Source organism: Myotis yumanensis, unplaced genomic scaffold (genome assembly GCF_028538775.1).
Source record: "Myotis yumanensis isolate MYYU_CA2020_CCGP unplaced genomic scaffold, mMyoYum1.0.hap1 SCAF_7, whole genome shotgun sequence".
In the NCBI taxonomy this organism is placed as follows: Eukaryota; Metazoa; Chordata; class Mammalia; order Chiroptera; family Vespertilionidae; genus Myotis; species Myotis yumanensis.
The window spans coordinates 68714785-68739589 of NW_027223758.1; the positions used below are offsets into that span (position 1 = coordinate 68714785).

Consider the following 24805-nt stretch of genomic DNA (forward strand, 5'->3'; position numbering starts at 1 on the left):
GGATGGTTCTCAGTGCTGTCCAATAGAATTTTCTGTGATGATGACCATCCAAAATGGTAGCCACTAACTTCATGTGCCCATTAAACACTTGAAATGTGGTTAGTGCAATAGGAGAAAGTAGATTTTTTTATTTTATTTTATTTACTCATAATAAATGTAAATAGTCATGTAGAGCTAGTGGCTGCCATATTAGACAGCTCAGGTCTAGAGAATGGAGGTTGAACGAGGGTGGGAAGAATCTCTTAGTTCTTTTCTTCTCCCCCTATTCTCTCTTTCCTCCTGTCACCTCTTTCAGCCCCAGCTATTCAGCCCCCACTTCATAGCACTCTCTTTTCCTTCCTTGGCTCTATAGAAGGAAGCATGGGGATTGTGATAACCTTTGTATTTTTACATACCCAACAAGGTAAAACAAACTCCTTTGTGATTCCTGTGTTGAAACATAAGATGAATATCTGCTATAAATGAAGCTGAATAAAGATTCTTTTCTTGGTGGCTTCCATTGTTCCCTGTTCCTTTATGGTATTCATGCTGAGATAATTTCCAGCTTCTCGGATCCACAGTAGTTATAAAACATAACATTACCTCATTTTCATTTCATGAGACTTACAGATCACAAGACTACTTTGATCCTTACCAAGTTCATCATTAATGGTTTCCAATAATGGTTCTTTCCGTTTCAGCATGAGCCCATACAGAACTTCCTACTTCTGTATTCTTTCATCTCCTGCTTCCTACTTTTAACTCTCTGCTGGACAATAGTGACGAATAGAGTTTTCCAAATGCCGGTGTGTATTTCACATCCATGAAGATGCTCCCTGTATCGCTCTGTAATCCCACAGCAAAAGTAGTAATTTCTGCCAAACCGGTTTGGCTCAGTGGGTAGAGCGTCGGCCTGCAGACTGAAAGGTCCCAGGTTCGATTCCGGTCAAGGGCATGTACCTTGGTTGCGGGCACATCCTCAGTAGGAGGTGTGCAGGAGGCAGCTGGTCGATGTTTCTCTCTCATCGATGTTTCTAACTCTCTATCCCTCCCCCTTCTTCTCTGTAAAAAAATCAATAAACTATATTTAAAAAAAAAAAAAAAAAAAAAAAAAAGTAGTAATTTCTTTCCAAACCATCTAATCCTGGTGGGTGGCATGGAAAGGTCTGCCTGAGTCACATATTTGATCGATCATCAGCTCTTCCAGGCTATATTCCCAAGGCACCTTTAATTAACTTCACAGGGCACAATAGGACACAGGGGCTTTGGAGTCTGATAGACATGGGTTTAAATCCCGACTGTGTTGTTTAGCAGTGAAAAATAAATAACATCCTCTTTGAGTCTCGGTTTCCTCATCTGTGAAATGGAGAAACGGGATATCGATATTTACTTTGTGAAATAGTAGAGGGACTACGAGGATTTATATGGGAAGCAGGATATTGAAGTCATTAAAAAGCATGGATTCCACCACTAGTATACTGCTCTGTGACCTTGGGTAACCTGCCCACCATTCTGAGTCTCACTCTTCTGGTAACCTGCCCACCATTCTGAGTCTCACTCTTCTCATCTATAAAATGAGTATAGTAATGAACCTACCTCTTAGAACGTTGGGAGGTTATATAAAGTCCTCTCACCTTTTAGCATGCCCTGAGGAGAGCTTCGCATCCCAGTTGTTGACTACTTTCTTTAGAGCAGAATTGTTGTTTTTTAACATTGTGAACTCCTCTGAGCATCTGGAGAAGCCTATGGACCTGCTCAGAAAAAAATACTTGTAAGTGCATAAAATATGATAAGTAGACTTACAAAGAAAACCAATTATAATGAAATACAGTCATCAAAATATTAAAAAGACAAATGTGTGATATAACACTGTGTATGCTCCTTTACTAATGGATTAAATAATAAGATCTAGTGGCAAGTCTAAAATTTCCATAATTCCTAAGTAATGATGAGCGCAAATAATAACTCAAGACATCTGATGACTGTAATGTGATATGAAATATCTGTGCTTTCTATGGGAGACAATGTACCAGGCTCCACTAATGCTATTGTTTGCTGCCTACATTCATAATTAAAAGAAAGGCTTCATTTCAGTTAGAGGTAAATGAAAATAAGGAAGTAGATTTTTCCCATCCAGGTTCATGAACCCCAGGTTTATAACATATTTAGCACTCCTTTATCCTCAGCTGTCACAGATTAAGAGGTAACCTAGAAATTCTCCTCACATCCCATTACATGGCCTTCCATTGGAAAAGTAATTTCAAAACACAGTCTTACAAGAGTGTGCAAGAGGTTGACAAACTACTGCTTATTGAGCAGTACATGGAAGGCAGTGGTTTACGTATGTTAACTCAGCACTAGTCGCAGTGATCCTTTGACATGGTCCCATTACTATTTCTGTTTTACAAAGGAGGAAAATGGGGCGCAGAACGCTTAGGTAACCTGCCCAAGGTCACACAGTTTAGTAAATGGTAGAGCCAAGATTTGGACCTAAGTCGTCTGAATCCATCTTCTGTGCTCCTAGCTGTCATGTTATACCATCTCTCTACCCAAAATGTGGAGGGAACGTGAGATTTTTAACTAAAACCTTTGGGAAGAATAGGAGTTGATTAAACAGGTGACAGAGAAGGAAGGGGAGTGGGTGAATGCCGGAAGCCAGTCCATCCTTGCTGCTTGACACAGACGCTGCAGGGAAGAAACATCTGCACAGCATATGTTTCAAGGGACCTGGCATATATGGCATACTGTTCTTAATGTTTGCTCACGTTCTTGGCGCTGTGTTTTAACCAAGGTCACCTCTCCGAGAAAGGTTGTTTCCCCAGGTAGGGATTTTTCCCTGAAGTTAGGGAGGGGATAAAACCCCTTAACTAAGTGCCAGGCGGGTAGCTAATCACTTTAACTACAAACAATCACGCTTAAGCTACATAATCTTTACTCCCTGGAATGGAGATAAGAAACGCCCTAACCTTTACAATAGAAATTGACAGGATTAAAGTTAACTGGTATAAATACAGATGTAACAAGACAATAAACACCAGAACTTGGCCAGAACCTCGCTGGAGATCCTGTCCAGAACTTGGCTGGAGATCCTCACCAGAACTTGGCTAGAGATCCTGGCTAGGCTGCTGATCAACTGAACGCTGTCTCCGTGTCATTCCTTCTTCGCCGACTCTGTCCACACCTTTGGGGACCCCTGGACCCACTGGGGTTGGACCCCAGCAGGTGAAGATGTAGAAAAGAGTCTGGGATAGTATTTTAAGCAGATGGAATGTTTTAAGGGTGTTACTTGGTGTTGAGATAGCTTGGAGAGAGAGGGAATCTATTATAACTACCTGTGATCCCATACTTCAAAATCAATTTTAATTGGATTAAACATTTAGTTATTAAAGGGTGAAAAGTAAATCATGATAAAATTAGAAAAGGAAGAGATATATTTATTAAATTTTCTGGAGGGAGGGAAGTAAAAAAAATGGATCAGCAAGGCTGTGTTCATTCTGGAGGCTGTAGGGGAAAAATCTGTTTTCTTGCTTTTTCCAGCTTCTATAAGCCTCCTGCCTTCCTTGGTTTATGGCCCCATCCTCCAGCAGTGTAGTAACATCTTTTAATTTCTGTCTCTCCACATAAATGGATATCCCCTTGCCCCCCAACTTGTTTCCATCATTACATCTCCTCTGACTCGAAGCCTCCTACCTCCCTCTTATAAGGACCCTTGTCCTTATAAGGACATTGGGCCTACCTGGAAAATCCAGGATTACTACCAACCATCTCAAGGTCCTTAACATAAAGGCATCTGAAAAGTTCCTGTCACCATGTAAGGTGATATATTCACAGGTTTCAAAGGATAGGACATGGACATCGTTGGTGGGGGGTGGGGGAGGGGAGGGGAGAGATCATTATTCTGACTGCCAGAGTTGTACAAAGCTATACGGACATAACTGGGAATTTTTTTTTTAATATATTTTATTGATTTTTTTACAGAGAGGAAGGGAGAGAGATAGAGAGTTAGAAACATCGATGAGAGAGAAACGTCGATCAGCCGCCTCCTGCACATCTCCCACTGGGGATGTGCCCGCAACCCAGGTACATGCCCTTGACCGGAATCGAACCTGGGACCCTTCAGTCTGCAGGCCGACGCTCTATCCACTGAGCCAAACCGGTTTCGGCATAAGTGGGAATTTACTTATGTCATAGAGGCTGGGCTCCGTGAGGGCTGGGAGGAACTTTAGGGTGACCATTCTGCAGTTCCCTGAGCTACTTCTTTAAACATACAACAGAAATTGCCAAGCAGGGCAGTCCTATTCTGATCCACTTTGTTGGCAGAATCTTAATTTGAGGTGCTATTAGCTGTTGGGGCTCACAACAAACTCAATATCATCACAACAAAGTCCCTTCTAACCCCACCCCCAATGTCCTGGGACACAAGGACTCACTGTTAATCTTCCAGTGACATTTATTCTATATACCTGTGAACAGAGTAGTCTATGAAAACCCAAGGGCCTCTGTGTTCTAGGGATGGTCTGTTAGCACAAGCATATCTACAGAAAGACAAACCATGTTGTCATAAAATGAACCAAGAGAATATGAGATGTATGAGTTAATGGGCCCACACGATGAGACAGACTTGACTCTAAGACCTTTAAGCATGATGTGCACCACCTCATTTAATTTAACTTACTTTATATTGACCTTGGGGAGTACATACTATTCTTATCCCCATTTTACAGATGAAGAAAATGAGGCATGGGGAGGTTAAAAAACAAGCTCAAGCTTTCCCAGCTAGAAGTGGGGAGTAGAGTTGTGAACTAGGCCAGTCGGATCTACTGCCTGTGTTCTGATCCACCAAGACTTCGTAAGTGGTAAATTCCCCTAGTAGACTTGAGCCAAGAAAGTTGAAGCACCAGAGGTCTGTTTACATGATGCACTGCGCAAATTTCCAGAACAGCATAGGTAGGTTGTGGGAGTGGGGTATGGGGGTTGGAATTTTGTGAAGCCTGTGAGGTTAAGGTACAGGCCCATCTGTCCACACTCTCAATGCCTCTGTCCTCGCCTCTCTCAGATGGTCCTATTGGCCAAGGACTCCACAAAATCCTGAAAATTCTCACCTAGAGTGAGTGAACAAAACAACCTGGGGGAAAAGTAAAGGAAAAATTCCTGAGAGAAGTCCCTAATCTGCTTCTAGGAGCTCTCAGCAGAGGTGGAAAAAAACCACCCAGCTTCCTTCCCAGGTGCCATGATGTATTATGGTAAGGATCTGAAGGCCGAGCATATCTGCTCATCGGCATTGGACACATCCTGCACTATTCATAAGAAGGAAAGCTAGACAATAGAGTGCACCCCTCTGTCTTTCCTTCAGTATTTACTTGTTTGCAATTACAACTCAAGTGTGATTATTTACCTAATTCTATCTCTCTACTAGACAGTAATCTCCAAGATAGCAGGGATGGGTTTGTACTTGCTCATAATAGTGCCTAGCAAGTAGGTATATGATAAACATTGCATTTGGTGAGTAAATTAGTGAAGGAGTGAACATATGAGTTAGTGTCAAAGAGATCTGACTTCCCCTAGTGTTCAAATTCCACAGCCACCATTGTTACCTGGCACAAGAGAAAAACTAGACCCCATGGGGTCGAGGCATTTCCTAACTAATAGAACAGCCTCCCTGATTCATATAGTGATAGATGTGCTAAATCGAGTGTATTTACACTGAATTCCATTTCCAGTGACAAATATTCTGCAGATTAAGTAAAAAAATACATTATACATGCTTCACAGTCAACATTTACATTCTGGGAAATTTATTTTTGGCATTGAATATTCCAAGAAAAATAAATAATTCAAGAAGAGCCTGTGACTACATCACCAGTCTTTTGCCTCTTGTCAGTGAAACGAATTGGGTACATACACAGCCTATTTAAATGTAAATCCAAATAAAACATTTTTTCTACTTTCTACTTCTCTTCTCTGTTCCTTGTGATCTGGAGGCTATAGGTTACAAGAATTAGTATCTATATATACTAATATAAAAGGGTAATATGCTAAGTGTCCCACCGTCTGACCGGTCACTATGACACGCACTGACCACCAGGGGGCAGACGCTCAATGCAGGAGCTGCTGTGAGGCGCACTAGCCATTTACAGAGAAACGGCACTGCGGACATGGCGCCCACAAAGCAACACTCGGCTTCCCACAAGTGGGACACAGGCCCCGCCACCACCCCAGAGCGACACCCCACCAAAACGCAGCCAATGCTGCCAAGACCCCATGGTGCAAAATGTGGCCCACAGCCCAGCCCAACCTGGAAATGGTGGTTATGGGCACCTGGTAATGATGTCACATAGCAATGCCCAGCTTCCTCTCCCTAGAGACTAGCCTCCTTGCAGTTTCTTCAGCCCAGGAACACAATTTGCTTTATAGCCAGGTGGAAACATTTTACCTTAACCAAATGTCTGTGAAGTGTTTTCCCGTGCCTCATCTCATTTGATCCTCACAGAAATCCTGGAGTAGGTAGATAGGAGACTCGATGGAATCCTATTTTCATTAGCTGGAAAACAGAGATTTAGAAAGCTTAGAAACTTGACCCGACTGAAAAGAAGTAAGAAATGGTGGACCTTGAAAATGACTTCAGGTTTTCTCACTGTGCAGAATATAGTCAAACACTACTGCAGTTAAATATTTTACCCTTTATTCTCCCAGGGTGATCTACAATAATAATCTGCTTCATGTTGATATTTACTGCTGTGTTGCTGACAATTTCCTGAAAGAGAAGTTGGGGTGCTTCACTGGGCTGGAAAAAGTTTAGCTAAATCAGAAAGCAGGTCTAATTAAGCAAGTTTATTCTATATATATAAAAGGCTAAGTTGACTCATGCATGCGATGCATATACAGCTCTCCCTGGCACCAATTGCACGCATGGGTTTCGATCTGTCATTGTTGATCATGAATTTGGTTGATACTTCTATTATAGAGAAAGGGCGAATAGCGATATCAAAATATTTCTTCTAATTAATTTCCTTTCCATGTGCACGAACACATACATATATATACAATAAGTGGCCAGGTTATTATGACCACCCCATCACCATCAGTACTTCGTTTGGCCACCTTTTGCCTTCAATACTGCGGCAATTCTTCTTGGCATTGACTTCATGAGATGTTGAAAGGTGATGCAAGGAATCTGACACCATGCCTGATGAATAGCACCGTCCAGTTCTGTGAGATTTGATGGTTGTGGAACCAGCTGCCTGATGGCTCTTTTAACTTTGTCCCACAAATGCTCAATTGGATTGAGATCTGGCGATTGTGGGGCCACCTAAGCAAGGTAAAGTTCTTGAAACCACTCCTCATGTTCTTGAAACCACTCCTGCACAATACGAGCACCATGGCATGGCGCATTATCTTGTTGGAAGAAGCCATCTCCATTGGGATTCACCATCAACATGATAGGATGAACTTGATCAGCAACGATACTTAGGTATGTTGTGCTATTCAGACGTTGTTCCACAGGAATTAAAGGGCCCAAATCATGCCAGGAAAACATGCCCCAAACCATAACACTGCCCCCACCAGCTCAAAGGGTTGTACTCATGCATGTGGAGTGCATGCTTTCATGCTGTTTTCACCAAATTCTCACTCTGCCATCTGCATGATGCAACTGGAAACGTGATTCATCGGACCACATGACTCTTTTCCAATGCTGGACTGTCCAATCCTTGTGTTCCTGTGCAAATTGGAGACGTTTTATCCTGGTAACTGCAGACAGCAAAGGTGTTCAAACAGGTCTTCGGTTTCCATATCCCAGACGATGCAGTGAACGGCTAATTTGCCTACAAACGTCAGGCGGTCATAATAATCTAGCCACTCAGTGTATATATACACACACACAGAGACTTCTAAGGTGTTTTGGTTTTCTTTCAGTTTTATGCAAAACTAAATCAAAGTCTTTTAGGGTTTATATGATCTATTTTCACAAAGAAAGAAGGCTCTCTGAAAATAAGAAGAATGGCGGAGCCCCTTGGGGTGGGAAGATCCGGCTGGGGACGCCGTTACTAAGCAACCGCTAGCGCTCTCAACTGCCCTCAGAGCTGAATAAAATCCATGTCCCAACTCAGCCCTACCGTAAACCCGCGCGCTTTTGCGACATTGCCGCGCCTGTCGCTGCGTGCGCGCCCTCTGGCCCCCACTCTCCGCCCCAACCGCCATTGCCTCGTGCCCGCGCCGGTCGGTTGGTGGCGCCTTTGTCCTACGGCGGGCAGGTGGGCTGAGGCGGAGGCTGCGGCGGCGGCGGGCCTGAGGCGAAGGAGCATCGGGGAGTCCGCCGTGCTGGTAGCGGTGAGTGCCGGGAAGCGGTGGCCGTCCGCCGAGGCATGGGACTGACGGGCAGGCAGTGGAGGCGGACCCGGGCCGGAGGGGGAGGCTGAGCCTGGAGGGCCTGCTTGACGCGCCACCGCGGCCGCGGCTCCCTCTGGGTGCGCGCGGGGCTGCGCATGCCCGGTGCGGGGCGCGGCCTCCGGCGCTCGTGCGGCCCAGGCCCGGCCATTCCGGGAGGCCCGTGGTGGGCTCCGGTCCCGCGGCGCCGCACTGCAGCCGCCTGTCTGCGCGCGAATCGCCGACAGTAGCCCCCAGGCTTCTCTGTAGGATAGGGATGCACATCTCGGCCTGCTTCCCAAAATGGTGAAATCGCTCGCCTGCGGGTCATCCGCGAGACGGTGGCGCAGTCGGGATTCGAACCCGGCGTTCTCCGTGGCGTACAGCGCCGGGCGGCGAACCCCGCGGTGCCCGGGATCGCCCGCCTCGCGGCCCCTTGACAGCATCCTCCAGGCGTCTCCTTGTCGTGTGACAGCCGTCTGTCTGTCTGATAACGCGGGCCCCAGGCCCCGAGAACCGGGAAAGAAACTATGCCGAGGTGACCCCGGAGGTAGCGGCAGAGCCAGCACCCCAGCCTGCTGGCTCTCCTGCCTCGTGACTTATCACACCGGGGCCACCCGCCAGGGCCTTTTTCTTAGGACGGCGTTCCCCAAATTCCAGGCCCTCGCGTTGCACCTTTATGTCCGGGTACCATCTATACTGCTGTTTATTTTACCAAATGTCAATTTTTTCCCCTTTACACTGACTCTCCTTCTTCCCCCCTTCTTACATATATTTGTTTAGGGTGGAAACGTATGTCACAACCGTATCATGGAAGTCAGTTCTCTTTCTAATGCTCAAAAAAAATAAATACCTGTCTATTAAAATAAACAGTGCGTCCTTGTTCCTGCTGCAATTATTCTGCATTCCACACTTTGGGATACGCTGCTCTAGGAGTATGGAGTTAGTTGTTCTGGCCTTTCCTCTGTGCACAGAATGTTCCCCTGAGGCATAGCAGAGTCTGTGAAATGCCCCCAGGACCTTTGGGGATGGTAATTCATATCATAAACGTGCTGGTTGTAAAGTGTTCTCATTATTAACTTAAACATGATAGGAGGGATGCAGGAGCTCTCCGCCCAGGTGCATGCGGTGTGCCTTGTAGCGTGGTGGTGTGGTGGGGCACCTGACAGTTCATAAAAAGCTGTTTCTGCAGACGCGGATGGAGCAGTTTGGGGTATTGACAGCTCAGGATTTAATGTTTTTTTAATTGATCAGTCTGGGTGTGAAAACTAACTTTCAGTGGTGACTTTTCAAACCAGTAAAGCCCAAGCATTGCATTGTGGGTATTGGAGATCACTTGACTGTGTGCTAAGATCAGATTCTTCCTTCATCCTGGTTTCTTTGCCTGTCTTTTAGCTCCAGATATTCTTTGAAACCTCTGACAAAAATCTTTTAACCTAAAACATAGAAACAGTGATTCCTGATAGAATGTGCCGGAGAAACCATACTACAAGGCCCAGGGGAAGGAATTTTTCTGGGTGCAGGTTACCCAATGTCCCGTGCCTGTAAACACCTCACGTTTAAGGGAGGCGTTGACAAATTAACAAGCTAACAGTCTGTTCTGTATGTAGCCTGTTCATAACCTCTGTTTTTGTGTGTGAGCAAGCACATTCACTTTAATTTATGAAAAGGTTACTCTGAAAAGTCAGCTCAGGCTACTCAAAGATTTTTTCCTTGGCCTGTGTAAAAAAAAAAAATCCATATTTCTTGGGATTACTTTGGTATGAGCACAATGTAGAAATTACATAAGGCTAAGGTAATTTTCTTCACATTTCTAAGCAGCAGTTCTGTGTAGAGAAGAAATGATAATTTTTTTTACTTGAGTCAGTTTCAGAACTTCAGCAAATGGAGCCTCATCTACCTGTGCTCAAAAGCTAAGAATAAACATCTTTTGGAAAGGCTTTAGAAGTCTGATGAGAAAGTGCCTGATGGTTTCATTTTAAATAACCATTGCAAGCATTCCATCTCTGTGGCCTGCAGATGGCAGTACCTTTGTATGGCTTGTTACTACTGTGAGAATTACTAAAATTTAGTTGTGCTTTTAAGAATGGAAAACCTTTGGAGGAAATATATTTAATATTGTAATCCCTTCAGCAATTTTTGTTTTTGACTTTCAGGAAGAATGAAATGTCTATTTCTAAACTCATTATTACTCTTAATGGTGATGATAACATATAACTAGGAGTGCATATGGTTTACGAAGCAGGTTTACAAATACCAACTCATTTGCTCCTGTCAATCATCTTGTGAGATAGGACAAGATGATTATCTTTTTTGCATATGAGAAAATAATGTCTCAGAGAAGTTAGATTTCTTGCTCAGATCACATATTGAAGATAAAAGATTTCCTGATCAAGCAAAATTGGGACATGTTGAGGTAAAGTGGTGTCCTTACTCCAGAACTTCTCAGGGGCTTATAACATGTTAAACATATGCAATGTAGATGTCCAAGAAAGAAAGATACCATGATGCCTTTCTCTCACTATACCCCCAGGAACATCTTGAAGTACCAGTATTTCCCAAAACTTACTCTTTTTGCTACACTTCATTTTCTCTATATACCTATGGTTTACTAATGATTACTATGTGTCTTTGAGACAAGCGTTTTTAAAGTTCAGTTAGCAAAAAAAAAAAAAGTTCAGTTAGTTTTTTGTGCCGAAAGATTGCCTTGTGAACAAACACATGTTTTGTCTAGACTATTGCAGAGTTAAAGAAATCAGTAGAGTAGTACCAATAGAAAGTTACCCCTATGTTAGTTTCATTAATGAGAGACTTTAATGAAAGGATCAGGGTAAGGCCACTGTCTGAAGCAGCAGCACATTAGAGAAATATGAAGTACACTGACAGCTAAATATATAATACCAGCATGCCTGCTGCTTTTTAAATGGTGGTTTTATTGCCACCAGATATGAATATTTATAAGGAGGGTCATTTTCATTCTTCATCCTAATACTAAAAATAAATAAAGATAATAGTCAACTGGACCAGTTACTTTTCTGATAAAAAAGTAATTCCCCTCAAAGATTTAGAACTTTTTCAGTCCCTGAGATTCTTTTCCTTTATTTCATGTTCAAAACAACATTATTGTTGACCTTTATAAAGAACAACAGCTTTAGGCAAGGATCAGGGCAACTGAAGTTGCATTGGAGAGCGGAGTGTCACACTAACCTTATAAAATATCTTGAGTGGTCCCCTGGTTTTCATCTGGAATGATTGAGTTACTGAATATTTGGTTGATCCTGCAGCAAATGGATGAGCTTTGGAGAACTTTAAATTATAAGTAATTTGATTTTGCCCTGGCCAGTGTGGCCCAGTTGGATGAGGGTAATTCATGCACCAAACGGTCCCCAGTTTGATTCCCGATCAGGGCACATGCCTGGGTTGTGGGCTTGATCCCCAGTAGGGGGTGTGTAGGAGGCAGTCCATTGATGTTTCTCCCTCTCTCTGAGATCAATTAAAAATAATGAGTAATTTGGTTTTAAGTGAGTATACTTAATTTTGTAATTGGATCAGAAATGATACAAGAAGTTTATTTTTAAACTCTTAAAGTTCTTTTTGACATCCAAGAGAAAAAAAAAATAGGAAAAAACGTGATTTTTGTTCATTTTTAAAATTAAGGATTATATGTAACTGAACCTTTTGCAGCCTTTGGGAAACTTACATTAGGACATCATCAGTCACTTAAACAGCTCAATGAAAATACAGATCCTTAGATACAGCTCCCTACCCCTTACTGGTCTCTGGAGGTGGGGCTAAGGAATCTGTCTTTCAAAACCCAGCCCTGTGATTTTTTATGTACATTAAAGTTTGAGAACCCCTGATTTAGGACTTCAGAAAATTAGTTTTCACTGGTATGTAGTTGGGTTTACATCAATAGATTTGTTTTAAACAAGACCTTAATTTAACTATAAAAATGTTTTGGCTTCATAATTTGAGCTATGCTGGGGTCCAGCCCCAGCAGGTCCAGGGGTTCCCAAAGGTGTGGACGGAGTCTGCGAAGAAGGAATGACATGGAGACAGCGTTCAGTTGATCAGCAGCCTACCCAGGATCTCTAGCCAAGTTCTGTGTCCATGTTCTCTCGCTAGGTTCTGTTGCAAAGTTCTCTAGCCAGGTTCTCCAGCCAGGTTCTTTAGCCAGGTTCTATCCAGGTTCTTTTGCCATGTTCTGTCTAGGTTCTCCAGTGAAGTTCTGTAGCCAGGTTCTGTCCAGGATCTTTTGCCACGTTCTCTGGCTAGGTTCTGGTTAGGATCTGATGTTTATTGTCTTGTTACATCCGTATTTATACCAGCCGATTTTAATCCTGTCAATTTCTATTACAAAGGTTAGGGCGTTTCTTATCTCCATTCCAGGGAGTAAAGATTATGTAGCTTAACTACCGCCTGGCACTTAATTAAGGGGTTGTATCCCCTCCCTAACCTCAGGGAAAAATTCCTACCTGGGGAAACAACTTTTCTCGGAGAGGTGACTTTGGTTAAAACACATAGCGCCAAGAAGGGGAGCAAACATATTAAGAACAGTATGCCATATACGCCAGGTCCCTTGAAACAGCAAGGATGGACCGGCTCCTGGCAGAGCTAGAGGTAATAAGAATAGTTAGGATTTCTGTTGGTCTTTAATATTTTTAATTCTTTCCATTTAGTAGAATGCTTTCACCTTCTTGAGAACAAAGAAAGCTGTTTGAATTCACAGTGTGAATACCAAGAGTCCATGGTCTGCTTATGGATGTAAAATTATATGTGTGGCCATTTTTCTCTTTTTGCAGAGAGTTGCATTTAGATATAACAAAATGCCTCAGAAGAAGTAGATGTTGTGGCCCCTGCCAGCAAAACAATACTGACAGCTCTAGTTTGCCCATTATTAGCCAAAGAAGTGTATAACCTGCTATCAAAAAGTGGCAAGGTCGGTGGCTAATATTTTTTCTGCCATTTTATAGCTAGGTAATTGGAAAAAGAAGCTTAAATTTTCGGGCTTTTAAATGGTCAAATATAATTGAAGAGAAGTTCGGGGTGGGGGGGACAACTGACCTTAGAATTGGACATTATTGTTACCTTTAGCACTATGGAAACTTGGGCTCATGATTCCATTTCCTTTGGAAGTAGCTGTGTGATTATGCCTTCTGTGCAGTTTGCAGGGATTAAACTTTTACAGATGTTATTCATTGTCGTGATATTTTTGTAACAGATTATGAGTTATTCCTCCTTGAACACAGGAGTTTAGAGAGATTTGTGAATGGAGGATCTAAGTATATATGTTATTGGTATATTAGAATGCACTAAAGGGATAAATAGATAATAGAGTAGTAGTTCCCAAATACCTGCCAAGAATTATCTGAGAAACTTGTTAGAATACAGATTTTTAGGCTTCTTTGTCAGATTCTAAAAGTTTGAGATGGGGTCTGAGGATCTGATTTTTAATCATCTTACCGGTAGTGCTGATATATCTTCATTAAAGAAATGTGGAGAATGAAGAGAATCTCTCTCTATATAAAAGGCTAATGTGCAAAGTATTCCCTTGGGAGTTCGACTGGGAGACCAGGAGTTCAATCGCTCACTATGACGTGTGCTGACCACCAGGGGCGGCACAGAACGAAGGAAGGCCCCGGCTGGCAGCTGGAAGGCCCCAATCGGCCCTGATCTCCGGCCAGGCCTAGGAACCCCACCTGTGCATAAATTTCGTGCACTGGGCCTCTAGTATGTATATAAATAAGGATAGGGGAATGAGGAGTTGTCTAATGAGTATAGAGTGTTTTAGTTTTGCAAGATGAAAAGTTCTGGAGATCTGTTGCACAACAGTGTGAATATACTTAACCCTACTGAACTGTATGTTTAAAAATGGTTGTTGGGCCAATGTTGCTCAGTGGTTGTGCGTCAGCCCATGAACCAAGAGGTCACAGTTCGATTCCATTTCGGTTTTATTCCAGTTCAGTTTGATTCTGGTTTGATTCCCGGTAAGGGCATATGCCTGGGTTGCGGGCTTGATCCCAAGTAGGGGATGTGCAGAGGCAGCCGATTGATGATTCTCTCGCATCATTGATTTTCTATCTCTCTGTCTCCCTCTCTCTCTCTCTGAAATCAATAAAAACATATTAATGAAGCAGAGCATTCTCTTATCCCTGATAGTTACAATATAGCTCATTATAATATCCCTGATGTTACAATATACCATCAAAGTCATCTTCGTAAATATAGTTTGAGAAGTCATTATGGTTTTTCAAGTGGCATTTTTATCCATTTAGTAGTATCTGGTTTTCAACTAAGCCTTTTAGGGAGTTTCATTTAATTTGTAATTACTTATTGAAATTGTATATGTTTCTGGATTCATTCAACAGCCAATAGTAGTACTGTCACTACGTGCTGTGACTGTGATTCATACTGCACTTGTTCAGAATAGTTTGCATTGCATTGGTGTGGAGTATAAAAATTGGTTTTAAGGTAAAAGAGTTATTTTATGACGGCACAATTAAAAAATAGAGCAAAGCAATTCTTGGTGCTATGAATGAAATGTGTATTTATTTATAACATCCAAGGACCATTGTGTGAACCTTGTCTGGCATATTAGTCTAAAATAAAATTGTAGATTAGACATTGTGTCTTTCTTTGGGAGTTCTTTACCCCATTCTTTTATGCCTTAAAACAGCTCTGCCATTTCCTGTATAACACCATGTTTTCTAAATTATTTTCTAGGGTTTTTTTCTTTTATGTAAATCCCTTTAGTTGGTACTGTTTTTCTTGTCTAAAAATCCTTATTTGAAAGGTGCTTTTAACTGTGTTCAGAAGACCACTTGGAAATTATAGATATTCTGGCCAAGGTTAAGCACCTTGTGGTAATGGTGATTTTAAATGGCATCCACATTGCTGATATAACTAACAAAGTATAGAAGTAGCAACCAAGCTGCGGTGGAAGAGACACTGAGACTGACTTTTGGTCTTAAGAGTATGTGGCTGGGATAAAATATGGCAGGAGGAGAAAAAAAGCACTATTTCTTCTCTTTTTCGTGAGAAAGAGGATCATTCTACCTATCCTTGGAGAGTCCCACATTGCCACTAACTTCTTGATTAAATTCTCTCCAATTATGGCTCCCCATCTAATGTTCAGAAAGGTATCTTCTCCTTTACATTAACATTATTTCTATTTCTTTGGTGTAACATTATATATATATATATATATATATATATATATATTTATTTATTTATTTAGGGAAAAATAATCTTATTCAAGAATTAACACAAAAGCTCTCTTTACCAGTTCCAATATTTGCATTTCCAAAGAGAAAACTTGTTGAAATGAACTTCCAACCTCCAATGGATGAGTTTTCAAATTGTGTGACAAAAAATTAGAATGGGGCGCCTGACCGGCATGGCTCAGTTGTTGAGTGTAGACCTAATGAACCCGGAGGTCACGGTTTGATTCCTGGTCAGGGCACATGCCTGGGTTGCAGGCTCAATCTCCAGTAGGATCGATGATTCTCGTTGTTAATATTTCTCTCTCTCTCCCTCTCCCTTCCTCTTTGAAATCAATAAAAATATATTTTAAAAAAATTAGGATGGGGCAAGGTATTTTTTCTTGACTCTAAATCTTTACTACACTGTGATCAGCACCCTGAAGTTATTTATACTTTTGATTGTTTCTCTATTATTCCTGGATTATTGAACTAACAGGTTTTCCAAAAGTTCTGTATGCACATATGTTAGGATTTTTTATGTGTGGGGATTGGTGGTGTTGACAGTTTTGCTTTCCTAACTCTCACTGAAAATTCCCACAACCCTATCCTAACCTGAGTAATCCTCTTGGATGGCAATGAGATTATAAAAAATTTCCAGGTCTCATTTTATCCATAGCTCACCCAAGATGGAACTTTAAGGAACTCTTAAATGGGGGTGAATAAACAAACACTTGACACACCATACTAAAATTTTACTAACTCCTAAAATTTAAAAAAAAAATGGTCTAAGAGAGCTCTTTTGGCAGAAGAAACATAAGCCACACCATCCAAGTAGAACTGCTCTGGACTACTCAATGAAAATAGTTATAGGAGGCACATTACAATTAAAATGGTTTAAAGATATAATCTTGAATTTTTAAATAATAGTGCAAATAATTTCCCCAACTTCAAAGTAAAATACTTACCTCCTTCATTCTAACTGGAACCAGTTTTGCCCCAAAAGTATATAATGTATGACTACTTTTATCTCCTCAGTCTTATGTGTAGGCACTCACAGAACTAGATATATACAGTGTAATAATCCTCTTCATATGATGAGAGCAAATTATAATATAGCATTAATAGAAACTTACCAACTAAAGTAATACCACATGTTCTGTATTCTCACCTAAATGTTAGTTAGGTCAAGTCAGAGTTTAGATGAGTTTAGACTATTTAATAATGTTAGGAACTCTGCTAGAAAATGTGGTACTTATTTAAAAGAGATTTTTACACCACCACTACCCCCGGTGTATTCCAGAGATACTTTGAAAACTACTTAAATAACCAAAGGCATCACATTTCTCTGAATCACAGCCACCCTATATTAGAAAGAAGTACAAAGTAAATGATCGCACTAGGTCAGTAGGCCCTTCTAAACCTGAATTGATATTCTTCACAATTATATATAAAAGAATTAGGTATTTTCTATAAGGACTATCATTTGTTACATGTAATTCAGATGTTAATGAGCCTGTAAATTGTGGAAGTGCCACATGCAGTACCAAAGCTATGGTGAGATATTACTGGCATGTCCTACATGGAAAGTATTTTTTGATTTTTAAAAATAGAGGGATTATAGCTTGTGTCTGCATAATTGAAAACAAGAGGCAATTTAGAATATGCTTCCCTGGCTATTTAGATTTATGTTACCTTCATTTTTGTTCAAAGCTATTCTTCTAGGCATAGTGGAAAGAGAATTCTGGTTTAAAATGGAATTGAAGATTGTTCTCACTAGAACAGGAACTCAGAAGTCAGTATAGCAGGGTAAAGTCTACACCAGCCCTCTTAGTTTGTTTGTTGTGTTTTGTTATTGTTCGTCTTTCATGTGATAGGACTTTGGTTGGAATTTTGAAAATACATAATTATTTTTAAGCACTCTATATGAGTGCTTAATAGCATTTAATGTTCTTAAATATAATATCAATTGCTTAATATGAAACAAGCAACAAAACTCTACACTGCAGCCAGAAGCAGTTTTATTTCTCTCTCAACTAAAGTATGAAGTTTTAATGCATTTATATATATTTAAGTTATATAAAATTAATTGTCAGGTTATCTTTTGGGTATACGGTAGGTTGGTACATTTCTTTAGAAATGTCATGAGTTCTTATTTGTACATGGTGTTTTACTCTTCAGTTTTTACAAAGCTAGTTTGTTTTGTTTTTAGTAACCAGGCTTTAATTGCACAAATTGGCTTTTCTATAAGTTTGTATGATTCTCTTCCCAACCTAGATGTATATGTCAGGCTTCTCTAATGAAAACTTCTTAGAGGAATGTTTTCTTACCTAACACTTCTATACCAAATGCCAGTTCTTACTCTCAGGTCCTTATCTATGAGGGTCATAGATGTGAACATGTCAGATACTTTGTTTAGAAAAAAATTAATCCATTTCTTTCCCACATCTCATTCTGGAAGAGTCTATCCAATGGAATACAACACAAGGCATGCTAAAAGGAGGCCCCGCTTCATGGAATATTGGAAGTTTCAAGACAATGGAGTTCAGCTCGTACCATAAAATGGAACTATTTGCCTTTACTCTTTTTGTTTTGTTTTGTTAATACCCTCCTTATTTTTCTCCCACCCTTCTCCCCTCAAAAAACAATCTTCCCCTTTGGAGGTGGGGGGAGGGGGGGAGGGTTAGGTTTAGGACTTGGCAAAGTGTTAAAACATTGACGTAATCAGTTTTACACAAATTGTGTGTTAGCTAGAAAACTGAGGACATTCCTTACCAAACCATGACAATGTACTGCCATAACTTAATAAAAACTGCCCAAGTGACAGTGTGTCTTCTGAATGGATTTTCTTACACCATCTGGTTGTCATTGTTGTTCTTTTGTTATTGCTTTCATTTGAAATATGCTGATGATCTTGTTTTTATTCCGTAGCATTGAACAGATGGGTTGATTATTCTTTTCAGATATTAATAAGGCAGCGGAAAGAAGAAATATGAATACGGCTCCATCAAGACCCAGCCCCACACGAAGGTAAAGTACCCTGAAGCAGTGAGTTACCTTGGGAGAGTTGGGCTCTGGGGAGTTAAGCCCAACTTCGTACATCAAGGGTCTTTTCTTCCCCCCAACAAATCAGAAACACTCAAGCAAATAATAAGAACATGAACCATGTGTGAGGGGCCTTGCTGCTTTTTTTAAACATGCATCAGGAGATACCGAGGAAGCTTTGTGTTTTCGGTGGCAAACCCAGCAAGTTCAGCTTGCAGCATGAGTTGCAGGCGATTGGAAGAGGATAAACCTCTGTTTGTCCCCAGCTCACGTGTCAGTGGGAGCCTCCACAGCAGGAGTGCCCCAGGGTCGTTGGTGTGTGCCATGCTGCTGCAGTGGGCACCGAGATTCAACACTTCATTCCAAATGGCTGCCGGTCCAGATGTTAACCCAGGTTACGGAAAGTGCTGCTTGAGAGATGGCTGCTGTACCTGTGCTGCACATCACCCGTGTGCCCACATGCTTGGGGTACCCACTGAGGAGAAATAAAAAGGCATAAACACTCCTCCTCTCAAAAGTCTCCCTTTTTCTTAGCTTTCCTGGAAATAAAAGGCATTTTCCCCAAAATAGTCTTTCTTCCAGCATATACAAAAGAGATAGTCCTGATGTGTACCCTGGAGATAGGCATTAAATTGGCTCTTCTGGCAAAGAAGAGCCTTATTAATGTTACCATTTACACCAGGATGAGTATATTGTATCCAAAAGTGTCACCTTGCAAGCGGATGATATCTGGTTTCTCTTCATGGCTCAAGTGGATACTTAATATGGATTTTGCCTTTGTCCCTAAGTAAAAATGTCAACTTTCTACTGTAAACGACATACCAAAACTACATGCCACAGTAAACTATATTTCCTACAATGAATTGAACACTGCTGAGTACAATGAATCCTAGTCTACTGGTAGCTCCATAGGTCACCTGGGGATATACCCAACTGAGCATTTACACATAACATACAGCAATCCTGCTTTGGGACAAAATTTTTTCTTTTTTTTTTTTACCTGCTTATAGGAAAGAATGGCTGCTGTATGTTTGGTGTATATGCCCCCACTTGGGTATGAAGGGTGGATATTTTCTAAGCTACCAGAAATAGATTGCACATGTCTGCTACAGAGTTTAAGCAGACCCGCGGTTAATGCTGCCAATTTCAGTTGGATTTTTTGAGCACTCTGCCAGGCAGAGGAGTTGAATCTGATACCACTACCGCTGTCAGGTGGATGCCCTGGTCTCACTGCAGAAGTGAGCATATACATTGCTGTTCTCTCTAACACTATAAGGAGTACCTGCAGCTTATAGGAAATACTTTGTTCATTGGTTTTGTGAGTATGTATAAGTATTCTAAAAAAACATAAACGAATCCTGCAGAACTTCAACAGTTCCATATAATTGCTTCCATTATGCTGCATCTAACCGTGCTTCAGATTTGGGGCAGTTCCATCTGTGTTGCATCTCATTGCCCCAATAAACATGGAATACTGATGGCTAAGAACTTGCATCTATCTAATGATTAGAACTATGGGACTCCCATTGGAAGCTGTGGTTGCCAAATGGCTTGAAAGGAGACCTAGTGTGTATCCATTTTCAAGGAGCTCTAATGTGTGTGTTGCTAAAATAGGTAGCATACCAGAAGGTGTGTGGAATTGGCAAATATAAAGATACTGATTCCACTAGTAAAGTCTTCCCCCACTCTGTTGACCCCATGATGTTTATGAATTCTGGATAATATCTGTGTGTTGCAGACAAAAAAAGGTGGGCGGGGGAGAGGCACATTGCAGAGTACAGTGTAGCTTCTGTTTGTGCTATGAATTAAGAATATTTTATGTCATATTAATGATAGGCAAATGCTTTAAACATTATCAGTTGATAATGTTTGTAGCTTTCAACAAACATTGTCAATGTTGGGGAAATAAACCAACTCCCCTGGTTGGAATCCAATATAGCCATTGCCAGTACATTAAATTTTAAAAACTAATTTTATACCAAGCTAAAATGTAATTCCATAATTTCATCTTTATTGGAAGCAATAGCTTTATGCCTTTTTAAAAAACTATTCCCCCCTCAAAAAAAAAAAAAAAAAGCCAAAAAAAACAACATACAGGCAACATTGGAGGGAGCCTTTTAAAATGTTCTTACTAGATATATAAATATGTCACTTTTATATACCTTTTAAAATATCACCTTCCTCAGAAATAAATTTTAAAATTAGGTTATTTAGATATGGATAGGGCCGTGGCTTCCTCCTTTATTTATAATCAATAGAAGGGACAGCTAGGCTAATTTAAATTTTACTAAGACTCAGTCTTCCCCTTGGTGATATGCCCCTAACTGGGTTCCTCAGCATGTTATTTAACATGCTAAAGTTTCATACAGTCATGTTTAATAAGGTTCAGGGAAGAGGGATGTTCACATTTAGTAAAACCTATTCTGAGCCCCATCTAAAACCCGAGCAAAGAGTTCTGTTTTTTACCTTTAAAAAGAATTTTAAAGCCCTAAAACCAAACAAATTGTATACATTGTATTTAAAATAAAACATTAACATTTTAATCATTGCTTTGATCATGTCATGCATTATCTCTTAAGATATATCAATAGGGCAGGAATAAAATGCAATAAGTAGGCAAGATGGGTGAGTGGTTAGCCTGGAAGGGGCTGATCATTTCTCTGAGGGTGAACACTTGATATCACATCACCCTTTAGGTACATGCCTCTAGTCAAAGCCTTGAATTACAAATGTACCAGTATGTTTACAACAACCATACTGCCTTCATTTGACAACCCTAATTTTTTTATGTGTCCCCAGCCATGGAATGCATTGTTCATGGGAGGGGGGAATCACTATACCTATGACAAATATTTCCCTTAAGTTGTTCATGTGTTCAGTGCTGCTACTTTTAAATTGTGTAAGCATGCTGGTAAGACCTTTGTAACACCTTGTTTTGCTGGACTTTAACCTTGAGTGTCAAAACGCCTAGGTATCTTTGGGAATTTTCACAGGATTATCACCTCTTCAAATGTCTCTGCAAGGCCCAGTTCTGCTGGCATTGCTCTCAGTTCAGTAATGTGCCTCCCTAATGATTCCAACTGTCGGTATGTAATTCTGACAATATTGGCCCAGCCAAGCACAGTACTTTGCATCGGAAATCCCTGCTCTGGATCAAATTTCAGCTTGAATTCTCATCATTTAACCCTTGGACCACTTGACTTGACTTCTTGGAGTATATTACATAGTTACCATGCAAGTTGCCTGGCATTGGTGCTAGGCATTAGGCCTTCTTCAAAAACTGGACCATGATTCTAGCTGTGCCTCCGATGTTCTCAATTTCCATCTGTAGCTCAACACCTTGATAATCCAGGTCTTGAAACATACCCCTACGCAGATGTGACTTCCAAGTGGACTCTAGTTCCTCATCCTTTCCATATGACCTGAAGAAAAGCAAATAGAATTAATTCATCTACATCTACATCAAATGTTCTGCAGAGAGTTTTCCTCATATTTTTAAGGATTTTAGACCTGATGCCTCTTCAGTGAAAGTCATCAAGGGCTCAATTCATCCAAAATAACCTAGCTGTAGATAAGTCTTATATGGCCTAAGATGGTTTCTACCTATCCACAATGTTAATTCTTTGATAACTGCTTGCTCCTTGGATGTGAGACAGCCCTAGCTTAAGGTGGGCCTCACAATTAAAGATTCCAGGCTGCAATTAACCCTGTACTAACACTTAAGAAGAACCATCAGTTCTCAGCAAGTGCCATCTCTACCATCAGAAAAGTCGTATTTGTGCTTGAGAAAATCATCAGAGTGCTTCTTAGGGAGAAACATGGGAACTTACAAAACTTGAATCTGTGAGGTATATCTCATTGTGCGCCATATCCTACGTGCACCTAGTGGCAAAATTCTGCTCAAGTCCTTTGTCTTCATTTCTGACAGCAGGGAACCATTGTCGTGGGGGGTCAACATCCATAGCGGCCAGCCATTTAGATGATTATATTTGCGGACAGTATCTGTGACAGAATAGAAGTATGAAGAGCTGGTGAAGGATTTTTTTTTCAGGAGGGGAAAAAGGCTGGACCTCCCAAGGAAAATATTACAGTAAACAAAAAGGCGTTGACAAAGAAAAGGACAAAGGCCTTCCTCCCTGACCTTCGGTACACCAAGGCCAAAGCAAAACATCCTGGGCTTGAGGTTCCAGCCTCTGGCTGAAGACAAGTTCAAAGTCCCTCACCATCTTCAAGGTGATCAGCTATCAGTTCTTACTCTGTAAACTCTCAAATGAACATTAGTCGACACTACCGCTACATTGCCCAGGAAGAAAAGCAATTCTACCAGAAGCATATCACTTGCCATCTGAGCCATGCATGGCTTTTCCTTTCACCCACTCCTCACGTCTCACATGTTTCCAAATGATGGCCATATTTCTCTTGAGGCAAAGAGCATTTGGCTACCAGTATTTTTCCCCTGCTGAATAGATAAGGAATATTTAACAGAATTTTAGTAGTGTTTATCACCTGCCTTCAGTTGTGGACTCAAGTGCTGAAATTTATTTAACCACTTTTTAGTTTCATTTTAGCTTCTAGTGACCTGGTACCTGAGGGTACACTGCATTTGGTCTCCATTTAAACACCTCTCATGCGGTGGGAAGATATTTTGAACCTTATTATGCTCCAGAAACTTGCTTCTAACCCACTGGCTATCTGAGGTCAAGCATCTCATTCAGCAGGCTTCCTCCTTGCGGCACTCTGAATCCTGCACACTGTACCCCTTCTGATAGCTGGTCTTACTTTGAGAAAGATGTTGAGGCCAGCAGCTGGAGTCCTGGAAGCCCTTTTGTCCTGGGGAAGTTCTTTGTTTGGGTCCCGAAGTGACCCTAAAGAGGTTTTGGTTTTTGTCTTCAGAGGAACAGCAGTCTGCCATACTGCTCAACTTGTGAGAAAGGAAAAAAGCCTTGCCTTTTCATTTTAGAGATTTACTATCTTCTCTATCTCTACTTCCACCACACTTTGGTTCTTTTTCCCGCTTGTGAATGAGTATCATCTCTTCTACATTTTTACACAGAAATTGAGGGGGGATTTGTAGTTGTGTTGCTCATGAACTTCAAATTTATTGAGGGGAGGGGGAGTGCTTGCCTTCTCAAACTGGAAGCGTGAACCCAAGCTTTGGGAATTTAGGATTATGGTCAACCTCCAGGGATGGACTCTGACAGGTAAGTAAGGTATTTCAGTGGGTTTAAAAGAATGAGAACCAAATATGGCATTTATAATTATCCCAAGGCCGCGAATAATGTGCTGTTCCACCAGCCCAAAGCTTTATGTGTAGTCTGTGGTCTGTCAAGCTCATGATCTCTCTCAGTCCTGATTGCCAAGAACACTTGAAACCTGATTCCACCTCTAATGACTACTTGTAACTGCTCCCCAAGGCAGCTTTATCTAGCGATCATTAATCCAAAAATACTTTACAGTTGTCCCTTCTCATTAGATTCTGGGTGTTTGCCCACATTATATACTATATCAGATGTTATACATATTAGGAGGATTATATGACATAAGGAAAATTGAAGTAAGAATATTGGTTAGTCTCTACTTTATTCTAATAGGAAAAAAAAGTTTAGCTGTCCTCATTTAAATCCCCTGGTCTCCCATATGTTCCCACAAATTAGGGGTTCTTGTGAGCCTTAAAATATATGACAAGGATTTTTCATAGAAGCAAAGTTGTCATTTAAATTGTTTTTGCTATGCCCTGTAGATGAAGTGAAATTGGGGTTTTCTACCAAGCTGATGGCATCATGATGAATGCTTAATATGTGTAATCATGGTAGATGACAAAAGTATCAACAAAACATGGCTCCTGCTCTTGAAAGGCTTATAGTTTAGTTGAACAATTCATTAAACATTTCCTAAACTTCGTGCTGTGTCCTAGGAATACAAAGCCTTCTACTGTTTAGTAGGGAGGCCCTGTAAACAAATAATTACAGAACCGTGTGACAAATGCAATAATAGAAATATGTTCTAGAGCAAGATTCATTCAACGTGTTTGTGGATCATCTGCATTGCAGATACAGTGACATTTATAGTGGAGAGTTTCTGATAGCCCTTGCCCTCATGGACTTGCAGTCTAGGAGAGTGGACAGACAAGTAAAAAAGTGCTGTGAGAAGATGTGGCCAGGATTTAGGGGAAGAAGATAAACTTTTAAACTAACAAAATGAGGGAATAAGATATTTAT

General features: G+C 40.9%; 1 protein-coding gene and 1 long non-coding RNA gene across 3 annotated transcripts in view; one reads left to right on the forward strand and one right to left on the reverse strand.

Annotated features, from left to right (window-relative positions):
• Window positions 1–1076: 1076 nt before the first annotated feature.
• On the reverse strand, window positions 1077–8362 carry LOC139014087 (uncharacterized). Its single transcript, XR_011472187.1, has 3 exons — window positions 6413–8362; window positions 1614–1730; window positions 1077–1335 (listed from the first exon to the last, which is right to left on the reverse strand). It is a non-coding gene; the product is annotated as an uncharacterized lncRNA (long non-coding RNA).
• Window positions 8157–24805, forward strand: part of NCOA5 (nuclear receptor coactivator 5) — a 28076-nt gene continuing 11427 nt past the window's right edge. Inside the window, exons 1-2 of one of the 2 annotated variants that reach the window (XM_070420827.1) lie at window positions 8157–8307; window positions 18506–18572. In XM_070420827.1, the coding sequence (XP_070276928.1) occupies window positions 18535–18572 (38 nt within the window). In that variant the 5' untranslated portion in view covers window positions 8157–8307; window positions 18506–18534. The remainder of the gene's footprint in view (window positions 8308–18505; window positions 18573–24805) is intronic. The other variant, XM_070420826.1, reaches the window with a different exon arrangement.